This window comes from Diabrotica virgifera, chromosome 6, assembly GCF_917563875.1.
Source record: "Diabrotica virgifera virgifera chromosome 6, PGI_DIABVI_V3a".
Lineage (NCBI taxonomy): Eukaryota > Metazoa > Arthropoda > Insecta > Coleoptera > Chrysomelidae > Diabrotica > Diabrotica virgifera.
Window position 1 is genome coordinate 214,018,565 of NC_065448.1, and position 13,124 is coordinate 214,031,688.

At 32.1% G+C, this 13,124-nt stretch overlaps 1 protein-coding gene across 1 annotated transcript in view; it reads left to right on the forward strand.

Annotated features, from left to right (window-relative positions):
- LOC126887193 (uncharacterized) overlaps nucleotides 1-13,124 on the forward strand; it is a 65,785-nt gene that overhangs the window by 16,821 nt on the left and 35,840 nt on the right. Inside the window, exons 4-5 of the mRNA XM_050654582.1 lie at nucleotides 2,458-3,019; nucleotides 11,300-11,566. Of these exons, the coding sequence (XP_050510539.1) occupies nucleotides 2,458-3,019; nucleotides 11,300-11,566 (829 nt within the window). The remainder of the gene's footprint in view (nucleotides 1-2,457; nucleotides 3,020-11,299; nucleotides 11,567-13,124) is intronic.

Consider the following 13,124-nt stretch of genomic DNA (forward strand, 5'->3'; position numbering starts at 1 on the left):
GCACACGCCGCAGAAACAACAGGCACCTGTCTGCCTATGCCTTTTTATTTCAAACTGTATTAGCATTGTTTAGGAAAGACTATTTAAAAAATTCTTTTATAAACAATGGTCTTTAGTTTTCACTGTTCTTAAATAACATAACATCGTTGTGACTGTATTGTGTGTCTTGTATTGTTCGCTTTTTTAGTAATTTTGATGTGATGGTACATACTGTGCATATTTATATAGTATATTAAGTATGGAGAACGGTAAGGGTTTTATACCAATCGAAGACAATTGTTTGGAGGAGGAGCGGAGCGAGGACTCCAATTATTGTCTGAGATCGGTTACCCTTAACGTTCGACATGCTTATAACGTTTTTTGCACGATTGATACCATTATAAATTATAAAATTAAACATTTTCGTCATATTGACTAGTTTCATTCATTTTATCAAGATAGATACTTTGTTTGTTAGGTAGTAACTAGGGTGCATAACAACAAGGGAGAATTGAGTTTTTATTTAGTTGTCAATAATTTTAAGTACAATTTTGATTATTATAAATTAAAATATGAGCGAAAGTGAATTTGAAGAAATTGAACGGGCTTGCGAAGAAGGGTGTTCCACAATTATTCCCGAAAAATCCAAAATCCGTTATCACAATACCTACCAAAGTTTTAAAAAATGGTGCGAAGGCAAGAATATATGCGATTCTGCAGAAGTTTCTGTTAGAAGTGAAACCACAGCCCAAACAAGTGGGATTTCATTAAATAACACTAGTCAACAAATATATGGCAAAAAAAATTGCGACTGATGTTAAAATGGCTGTACAAGGGAGTTTAAAGCGTCCTGAATGCGAATTCAAACACTAAAATTTTCCAACACGTATAGATTTTGAGTTATCTTCTTCTTAAGGTGCCGTGCATTTCTGCGTAGGGCTCTACGCGTACATTGTCTTGTCAGGTGAAATGTTAGATTTTGAGTTATAAAATGCATCAAATATTGCTGTTTACTATAAAAAATATTTTATACGATATACACATAAGTTCAGAACTAGAAACAAAAACTATAATAAGTCTTTTGTACACAATTTTGTGCATATCCCAATTTTCCCATAACACTATGTGGATTAACACAAACACACATTTTATCCTGCATAGTAAAAAACTAGGATAGCTCCTGGTTACGGTTTCTAAAAATTATAAGTTTTACTTGCTAGTAAATTCCATAAAAAAACCATTATTGTAATCTAGAACCTAGAGTTAAGCATGTCCTTTGGACAAGTGAAGGTCTCGAACTAAATCATGTAATTCGGCTTGTTGGATGCAGTAATGTGCTTTTTCGTCGCTTTCGGGAAAATAAGAATCATTTTTTTCTGATACATCATCGGGTTTACTTTCATCGCCATACATTTCCAAATTTTCCTCCCAATTTGCCGGGGGTCCTGGAACTGGTAAATCTTCGCCATGGAAAACCGGTTTTATTGCTGAGATAATATCTGGATATTCGATTTTATGCTTGCTTTTCCTTGAAAACCCAGACACTTTTGTTATGCAGAAGTAACAGTCGTTAAAACGGTTTAGAACTATATAAGTTAAATGAGTAGGTTTACTGATTAAGAATTACCTTTGGTTTATTCTTTATTTAAATGTTAATGTGTTAGTCGTAGACATTAGATGAGCCAGTGTTGTCAAATTATGCACAATTTTTAGGAAAAACGTTAATTTGATAACATCACTCCCAAATATATTACAAATGACTGTTTTAAAAAAATTTAGTAAAATACTCATAACTCAAAAACCGTAACAAATTTTTTTTGAAAAAATCATAACTAAAAAATCTTACGTGTTAGGAACTTTTTATCATCATAATCATATGCAGAGTGCAAGAATTACCAAAAAACAGCATGTTGCATTCCAGTCGCAAATTGGTTGTAAACTAGTGTAATTTAACAAAATGTACCATAAGTTTCAATATTAATAAATAATTCGTTAGTTTTCTTTATTCCTTCAAAAAATAAATTAAAATTAAGAGATTTTTTAACTCGACAGTAAGTGAATTACTTACCGTCGAGTTGGAGTACTTACCGTCTAGTTGGATTACTTACCGTCGAGTTGCTAGTAAATGTCACCTACTGACGTAAAATCTGTCACGGTAAACAGTCAAAAATGATCAATCGTGCAAAAAATATATTTCATGTTATTTCAATTCTAACGGAGTTTATCTGTAAGTATACCGTATTTTATTAATTTTTACCATATTCTCCGACTATCCCGGATTTTCGATAACCCGGATCGGCCGCGGTCCCGATTAATCCGAGTTATCGAGGTTCCACTGTAATTATTAGAGCCATTTACTTTCGTACTTCTTATGTTGCACACTGAAATATTCGTTGTCGCGATGTCGCGATAAACCAAAACAGCCGTATGTTGGTGGAATGAACCATATTGTATTTTTTCTTAACCTATATTTTTTAGACTCTGGTAAACTTTGTGAATTTTACAAGACAATCCATAACAGCCATAATAAAATTTAAAGATGAAACTAAACCCCCAATTGATAATTCCCAAGCGTATTCACATAGAAGGTTTTGGGCAGATCTAGACGACTTCCTCTACGGTCACTTGCGTTCGGAACCACTAGAAAACACAATGTTAATGGCTTATAACGTCAACGACGATGATAACACTGCAATCTTTGAAGATCTGTGGCATATGATCAAAACTATATCTGATATAAAGCTTCAGCACTTACATTATATTAGACACGTAAAAATGTACAAAGCGAAGGAATATGATTATTTACCGTTGCAATGCTTAAACACTTATAATAAAATTATGCATAATATTCCTTTGGAAGTGTGTAATGAAGTAGTTGTTTTAAGTAGTATATTGGAAGAAGTTTGCGAAAGAACAGATAATAGCAATATACATGACAGATACAGTCTCAAAGATATTACATCTAAAATTTCAATTCCATATTCAGCTAGAACTTGTTTGGATGTTCGCAATGTTGAAGATCATTATACAAAATCTGTAGGTAAGTTAATCCTTTAACTTCTTCTTCTTCACTCTTCACGTGCCATATCAGAATCATCCGGCGTTGGCGGTCACCATTGCGAAGGCTTCTCGATCTTCTGCAATATGTTTTTAACCAAGAAACTTGTTTTCTTCCTACACCTCTACGGCCCTCTATTTTGTCTTTAAGTATCAGTTATAATATTTTATATCGATTTCTCCTCACTATGTGTCCCAGATAAGACATTTTCGGTGCTTAACAGTCTTTAGCAATTCTCTATCTTTGTTGACCTTAGTACTTCTTCATTAGTTTTTCTTGCTGTCCAAGGTATCTTCAGCATCCGTCTATTAATCTTCATTTCCAGTGCTTCAATTCTGTTCATAATCGATACTTTCAACGTCTACACTTCTGCACCATACAAAAGTACAGACCAAACATAGTTCTTCCACTAAGGGCCGGTTGTTCGAACGCTAATCAACAATGATCACTATCAAATATTTAATTACTGTCACCAAAACTGTCAATGTCAACTTTTATTGGGTTGCTGAAAACATAATTGATTTTAATTATGAGATTAGGTAATCGATTAACATAACAATTATTAACATAATTAATTAAGTAATTTCATAATTGTAATTCAGCAACCCAAACAAAGTAGACATTGACAGTTGGTGACAGTAATTAAATATTTGATAATGATCATTGTTGATTAGCGTTCGAACAACCGGCCCTTAGTCTTAGTTATCCCTTCTTTGTCTTAGTTCTAAACTGACATGATTATTGCAAAGAAATGACTTCATTTCCATAAAAGTAGTTTTAGTCATTGCTATTCTACGTTTTATTTCTATGTCTGGATCTAGTTGGTCAGTTATCACAGTTCCCAAATATCAGTGGCGTAGCTGAATATTGGTGGGCTCCCCGCGACAATTTTTGTGGGCCTCCGTATTATAAACATAACGACAACTAATAACATTATAACTACTAAAATGTGTAAATGACAATGTTTGGCCTTTCTTTAAATAAGTCTTCATCAGTTAATGTAAATAGATTTTTGGGAATAGACATGAAAACCTATTATATACATGTCTCTTATTAGTATTAGTAAGTTGTTGCAATATTATAACTAAATTTACATTGAAAACATGAACTTTTTTGCTATAAGTTATTTTTTCGTCGCATCTGAGCCCATTTTAAAAATTTGTATACGTTTTATTGGTTTATTTTTAAATTCCGGTATAATACCCCACTTCTTCTGTTATTCCAGCTGCTTCCGCTAAAATTCCGAAAAACGAATTTCTCATTTCTCAAAGATTATAACGCGTTTTTTCAAAAAGTTGAAGGGTTGCCGTTAACTCTACCGTTTCAGATTGCAAAAGTTTTAATGTTAGATTAATAAAGTTAAGTATTTTAGATCGAATAGTAATGTTAACGGCAATAAATTCAAAAATATTCATATGCTCTAATAATGCATAAGCTTCTAATTTTTCATCGTTTTTTTAGATAGCAATGAAATTTTCGTTAAAGATTTCATTACTTGTCAGAAAGCTCGAAGCAAAGCCATAACAGCATCATTTCTGGATGACCACAGGGTTTCACATAATCTTTTAAGTGTTGGCGACAGATCTAAAATAATAATAGTACATAGTACATCCCATCTTTTAATACTTGCACTAAAAAAACATATTATAATCTCTTAATTATATCGTAAAAAACAACTTCTGCTTTGGAAGGTAAATTATTTTCATCGCAAGTTATTTTTACGTACCGGAAAATAAAACTAATAGTAGAGGAGGAAAGTATGCAGTTACTCAACCGTTATGGGGACTTCTTGGGTTGTGAAGATTAGGTCATAAAACCAAAAAAAGTTAAGTAAAGTTTTGCATTTAAGTGGGGACTTTCCATTTTTTAATTTAATTTTCCATTTCCAACAATCGTTTTTTCCGATTAAATGTCTCGAATTTCGAATAAGAGTTACTTATTTTTACGTAAGGAATCCAAATCTGCAATAAAAAATGGGGGCTCCTATAGTATCCCCCCATCCCACCGCAGTGGGGGGTCGTGTTTGGCGTCATCCGATAGATTTTTCAAAAATATTGAATACGTATATTTTGCAGTTTTTCGATGTGATGTTTATTTCGCGAAACATCGCGTGGTTCCTATTTAAAATTTTAAATTTACCCCCACCCCTCTGCGTGTCGGTTCGAGGTTGATATCTTTCGATAGATTTTTAAAAAATATTGAAAACGTATTTTTTAGCTTTTCGATCTGACGTTTATTTCTCGAAATATTCGTTTTTTTCTTGTGAAACTTTGTGACCCACCCATTTCCTTACGCCCCGCACAAACTGTCAGATTTTTGAAATATACACTGTTCTGCATATACTTAACCTAAGTACATTATCTTAAGGTGATACAGTAGCGATCAACAGGTAGCCAAAACGCGTTCCAAGATTGCGGCTATAATTTTGAATATTTTTTCGAGATATTTGGCACACGTATTTGTAATATAATAAAGAATGGCGGTACAGAGCCCAATTTGAAAAATATAATGATATGTGGAAATTACTCTGTAATTAAATACAATATTAAAAAAACGAGCCTGTACCGCCATTAAGAAGAACAAAAAAATACACTTTCTTCAAATAAACTTTTTTATCCGATGCCTAGATTTTGTGCCATTTTGGAACTACTAATGAAATAAAAAATTTTAGTAGTTCCAAAATGACACAAAATCTAGGCATCGGATAAAAAACTTTATTTGAAGAAAGTGTATTTTTTTGTTCTTCTTAATGGCGGTACAGGCTCGTTTTTTTAATATTGTATTTAATTACAGAGTAACTTCCACATATTATTATATTTTTCAAATTGGGCTCTGTACGGCCATTCTTTATTATATTACGAATACGTGTGCCAAATATCTCGAAAAAATATTCAAAATTACAGCCGCAATCTTGGAACGCGTTTTCGCTACCTGTTGATCGCTACTGTTTCCTCTTAATCTGACGATTTACAGTTTTTCTAAGGATAGAATTTTTTTTCGGACCCCCCCTTAACGAACTCCCCTGTATTAACATAAAAATCCCCGCTTGGGCTCCCCTACAATAAGCTGATCATGTTTTGAAATATCTTGAGTGGTATCAATAATTATTATTGAATAAAAACAACTTTTTTAAATTAAATTAATCAATTTATTTTCAGTGTCTTGAGCCAGCAAATTTATAACTTCGTTTTGTGATTGGGGGCTCAAGTAATTTGTTTTAAGCTATTGTTTTTATCAATTAATTTAGCTAAAACAGGATCACATTTAGCTAGTAAAAGAACCACCGACAAAAAATTACCTTTTTGGGATTCACCTTCATCTAAACTACCAATATGTCGCCTAAATGCTAAATTGCACCCGTAAAGAGTAAGAGTTACGTCAATTTCCTGCTTCATTACTTCCTTCCAAATTCCTTATTTTGATGCTTATTAGGGAAATATACACTCGCGATCATAAAAAGCGGGTCACTCGATGAGTTACTCAAGTTAGATGTCTCGAATTTTCTAAACCTGTTGTTCGATTTGAGTGACTTTTTTAGTATGTTATAGCCTTATTCTTTAACAATATCGCCATAATAATATTGTTGCTAGACAGGTAAATTGTCATTGTATACCGGGTGTAACAATCATACTGTGTTTATTCCTCAAAGTTTGAAACACCCCGTGGAATGTTTTAGCATAGATAAAATATTGAAATTAAAACTCGATTGTAGCCTTAGGCTTTCTTAACAGTTTCTTTTTGCTTTATTTGTTTATGTTGGATAATAAAAAAGTTAGGCACCTTAACAACTAACCATGTTCTTCATCAATACAGGGTGTTTCTAAATAAGTGCGACAAACTTTAAGGGGCAATTGTGCATGAAAAAACAATGACCGTTTGCTTTATAAACGTATGACCGCAAATTCTTCGGTTTCGAGATACGGGATGTTGAATTTCTTCTTACAAACTGACGATTTATTTATTGCTCTAAAACCGGCTGAGATATGCAAATGAAATTTGGTAGGTGTTAAGAGGTAGTTATGGCGCATTTTTTGACATACAACTAAGAATTTTATATTCACCATTGGCGTGCATACGGGATGTATCTAAAATGTTTATACCCGTATGCACGCCAATGGTGAATATAGAATTATTAATTGTATGTCAAAAAATCCACAATAACTGCCTCTTAAAACCTACCAAATTTCATTTGCATATCTCTATTGGTTTTAGAGCAATAAATAAATCATCAGTTTGTAAGAAAAATTTCAACACCCCGTATCTCAGAAACGAAGCATTTGCGGACATATGTTTATGAGGCAAACTGTCATTATATTTTCATACAGAATTACCCCTTAAAGTTTGTCGCACTTATTTAGAAGCACCCTGTATTGATGAAGAACATGGCTAGTTATTAACGTGCTTAACTTTTTTATTATCCAACATAAACAAATAAATCAACAAAGAAAATGTTAAGAGAGCCTAAGGCTACAATTGAGTTTTAGTTTCAATATTTTATCTATGCTAAAAGATTCCACAGGGTGTTCCGAAGGTTTAGGAATAAACACAGTATGATTGTTACACCCGGTATACAATGACAATTTACCGGTCTAGCAACAATATTATTATTGCTAAAGAATAAGGCTATAACATACTAAAAAAGTCACTCAAATCGGACAACAGGTTTAGAAAATTCGAGACAACTAACTTAAATAACTCATCGAGTGACCCGCTTTTTATGATCGCGAGTGTATTTTGATCTCCTTTAAAAAAAAGTAGAAGTATTAAGCTTGAAGGTTTTAATGGGCCCCTCCTAACGTCGGGGCCCCCGCCTTGCGGGCCCTGCGGGTCTGTCAGCTACGCCACTGCCAAATATATATTTTTGTGAACTTTCTCAACTTGGAATTTATTTAGTAGAAGCTCTGCATCTCGATGTGAGTCACGACTAAAAACTAAAAATTTGGTTTTGTTTATTTTAATTCCTATTTCCTCTCCTACCTCGTGAATACAATCAAGCAGAATTTGGAGACTTTATATTATTTGACAGAATTACAGTATCGTCTGCGTATATTACATTAAGTAGTTCCCCGTTGAATTTTATTCCATACGGCTGTCTCCCAAGTCCCTTTTTAAATAACTGGTCAGAGTAAACATTGAACAATGTTGGCGACAAAATGCAACCTTGTCTGACTCCTTGTTATATATGGAGATTTCATCGGTGTGGTTATCCCCAATTTTTACGATAGCAGTTTGATTCCAGTACAAATTTTTAATGACGCGACTATCTTTGTCATCTATTCCTATATTTTCAGCATCTGTATTAATTTTACATGCTGTACTTTGTCGAATGCCTTTTCGAAGTCCACGAAACATGCAAATACATCTTTTATTTGGTCACGGCAATTTTGTAATAGGATGTTTAACGCAAAAAGTGCCTTCCTGGTTCCCAAAGCCTTTCTAAAACCAAATTAGGTATCTTCGAGATTATCTTCGCATTTGCGTCTAATTCTGTTGTGAAGTATTCTTACAAAACCTCGCAATTTTTACAGAATGGATCGATTTGCTTGAAAATTTGAAAAGAAGTAGTGGATAGTCCAAGGATCAAAATCTATATGATGCCGAAAAGCGCTTTTACCATGGGGGTGGTTGGCACCCCCTGTTGGGGGTGGAAATTTTTTATTATATTTTGACCGCAAAAGTTGGTAAAAACGTTCATTCTAAGCAAAAAATGTTCTATACATTTTTTTGATAAAATTAATAGTTTTCGATTTATTCGCTATCGAAAGTGTTAGTATTATATCGAAAAATCAATGTTTTTAATCATTTTTCTGCTAATAACTTCAAAAGTTTTCGTTTTATCAAAACAACGTTACTTAACAAAAATGTACTATTTGAAAAAATAAACAAAACCATGTTTTTTAATTTTCTTTAAGACCAACAGTAATCAAGATATACTTTATTATATGTTAGCTCTTCTTTGTCAAATGTTAAATATTGTAGTTTCGAAGTCAAAAGACGGGAAAAATATGCATTTTTCGAGAATAACTTGTTAAAACTAATTTAAAGAATTTAAAAATATCTATCTCTAGAAATAAAAAGAAATCTCTAGCTCAAAAATTAAGTGACTTATAATGAAAAGAATGTCAGTCCCTATTTTTTTCAACGCAAAAGTGGTCGGAAGCAACCCCGTAATTACCACCCTAATTAAAACTAGCCATTGACCTTATTTGGTCTTATTTATTTATGTAATATTAATAGGTTCGAGAAGTTTGACCGACTTAGAATGATTCGTTTTTAAAAAAATGAAGTTAACAGCGATTAACGAATTTTTGTAGTTTGGAAAAAATGGCATTTTCTTCTGAATAGAAATATTAGCATCAGAGATGTGAAAAAATGTTTAAATATTAAATTGTAGCTAATTTAATTTCCAAGAATTTGGTATGAAAAAATTTTTCTACGACAAAAATTAAGTGAGCTATTGACAATTAAAACTTGTAATAGCATGCAAAAACCACCTTTACCAAACCTTTCAAAGTCACCTCTTTTTGTGACTAAAAATTTTAGTACGATTTAATATTAATAGGCTTGTAGATCTTATAAAAACCTACAAAATTCTTTTATACCAAACTTTCTAAGATACAAAATAAAAAAGTTACGGTTAAAAAATCAACATATTTTTTTGAGAAAAAAAAAAGGAGAAATCCAATTGTAAGCATAATAATGTAAGTTAGCGGTGTTTTTAGTCATTGGCCTTATTCATTCTTCTTTATTTGTGTATTATTAATAGATTCTAGAAGTTTGACTGGCTTAAAATGATTAGTTTTTAAAAAACGGAAGTTAAAAGCGAATAAAGAATTTTTGTAGTTTTGTAAAAAATGCCATTTTCTTCAAAATAGAAAGATTAGCATCAAAGATAAGAAACAATGTTTAAATATGAAATTGTAGGTTATTGAAGTCTTAAGAACTTGGTGTGAAAAATTATTTTCTGCGACAAAAATTGAGTGAATAGTAAATGAGTATAATATAGAAGAACATTGATTTTTTCCATATAAAACTAACATTTTCGATAACGAATAAATCGAAAACTATTAGTTTTATCAAAAAAATGTATACAACATTTTTTGCTTAGAATTAATGTTTTTATCAACTTTTGCTGTCAAAATATAATAAAAAAGTTCCACACCCGAGATGGGGTGGCAAACACCCCCATAATAAAAGCGCCTTTCGGCATCATATAGATTTTGATCCTTCGAACATCCACTACTTATTCTCAAATTTTCAAGCAAATCGATCCATTCTGTAAAAATTGAGGGGTGAAAAGCTTCGGTTCCTGGACTATTAGGCTAATTAATCGATATTCTGAGCATTTTCTGGCATTGTGTTTTTAGGTATTGCGACGAAGATGGATTTGAGCCTATCTGTGGGAATCACTTCGGTGTTATTAAGAGGAAACAGTAGCGATCAACAGGTAGCAAAAACGCGTTCCAAGACTGCGGCTGTAATTTTGAATATTTTTTCGAGATATTTGGCACACGTCTTCGTAATATAATAAAGAATGGCGGTACAGAGCCCAATTTGAAAAATATATTAATATGTGAAAATGACTCTGTAATTAAGTACAATTTAAAAAAACGAGCCTGTACCGCCATTAAGAAGAACAAAAAAATACACCTTCTTCAAATAAACTTTTTTATCCGATGCCTAGATTTTGTGTCATTTTGGAACTACTAATGAAATAAAAAATTTTATTAGTTCCAAAATGACACAACATCTAGGCATCGGATAAAAAAGTTTATTTGAAGAAAGTGTATTTTTTTGTTCTTCTTAATGGCGATACAGGCTCGTTTTTTAATATTGTATTTAATTACAGAGTAATTTCCACATATTAATATATTTTTCAAATTGGGCTCTGTACCGCCATTCTTTATTATATTACGAATACGTGTGCCAAATATTTCGAAACAATATTCAAAATTACAGCCCCAATCTTGGAACGCGTTTTCGCTACCTGTTGATCGCTACTGTTTCACCTTAAGTATATTGCATTAAAAAGTCTTACTACTACTTCTTTTATGTTCATCATCTGTCATTCATATGTCTATCATCATCTATTAGCTTCCGCAACTCAGTTGGTGTATCATCTGGACCACAAGCTTTTCTAATTTTAGCATTTTTTATAGCGTGTTCGTATTATTACTACCTACTATATTACTTTATTATTCATACTATTACAAAGAAAAAAAAATTATCATTTAAGTTTACAAAAATATAATGTAATTTCAGGAAATGGAAATACTGGAAAAGAAGCATTTCAGTTTTATGATGGAGACTATCTAAACATGACTTTAGATATGTATAAACCCTCGGGAAAAGTTGTTCAAGAGCTTGCACTAAATGTTCTGAAGATATTGAAACCTTTTTCTCTCCTGCAATATGAATATCCAAATGCAGAAATAATTCACAAGCACGACTTGGCCCCGTCTGTTCGAACATTAACACCAAAAGATTATAATGCCATAGATACGTTTCTGAAATTGATGATACTTGCTGGTAAGACCAACTGACTAACTATGTCTTGTTTAAAATTATCACTACACTTTTAATGAGCAACATATTCTATTGTTATGTATTCTATTGTCATGTTATTCTGTTGTAATGTGGGAAAATCATTTATTTTGTTTACAATCTATATCTATACCTATAATTCTAAAGAAATTGTACATAGCTGTCCTGACGAACTTGTTAGATCCGTTTTCCGTACTAAATTAAAACTGATTAAAAGTCCGACAATTTCTAGCTTTGTTAACCACTTTCCTCCAAGCTACTCTATTTAGTCTGTGTTCAGTTCTTTATTTCCAGTGTTCTGAAATCTCTTTAGACTTGATCCTAACATCGTGTCCCGGTCTCGCTTTGGTCTCCCATCGGTATCCCTTTTGGCCTTACTGCTTATGGTGACCATTTGCTTTACTGAAAATATGTCCGCGCCACCTAATCCTCCCCCTGGGATGACTTAGGGGATCGTCTCTAACTAGGATGAACTTGGACCCTTAATAGACAAGCAAATGCAAAGATTTTTTTTGAAAAATGGCTTTGGCAAAGCCAATTAGCCAGACTTGTTTGTGATTGATTGCAGATTCATAGTAATAAATTTCTTATTTCATAACATAAGTACACACTACAATATTATTTTTAGATACATAGGTACATTGTGTTGCTTCTTGTTTTATTTTGTTTTTTAAAATTATTTTACTGTTTTTTTAATATATATTTTAATTTGTGCTAAACACTTTTTTTACTTTCTTTTTTTTATTTTCCTTTTCTTTTTGATTTTTGTTTCATTTTACATAATTTAACATGTTTATAAATGAGACGAAGAATTTCCATATCATTTGTAAATATTAAAGTATTAAGGTTTATTGGGAAAAATATTTTAAATTTTTTAATTCATTATAAAGGTCGTTTATATTATTTATTTATAAATGATATTCTAATATGACATGTGTTAGATCTCCGATTTTGCCACAAGTACAATTAGGAGTATCTGACAAGCCGATTCTATGCATGTAAGATGGCGTAAGAGCATGATTGGCTCTCAGCCGATTAATGGTCTTTATAAAATGTCTATGAGCAAAATTTGAGCCAGTATTACATTCTCTGTAATACATTTGCCAATTATTTAAGTTTTTGTCTGCTAAAAGTATCGATATCTGAAGCTGGAATTAAATTTTTGTTTATTTTTTCTCCGATCATATAAGCTGATTTAGCAAAATTGTCAACTATTTCATTGCCTTATATTCCCGAATGGCCCTTAATCCAAGCAATTGTTACATTTACTCCCAATTGTATAGTTTCAAACAGAGTTTTAAGAATATTCAATTCAATGTGGTTTATATGTTTGACTGTTTGAATGTTACTCAATCCATCCACCACGCTTTTACTGTCAGTAAATATAACATAATTACTAGTTGGATTCAGTAGTACATACTGAACAGCAAACATTACTGCTATCATTTCTGCTGTGTATATTGAGCATTCAATAGGTAGGCTATATTGATGATGGTAATTTTTATTTTCGTGGAACACTGCACAGCCCGTTCCATTTGCGTCT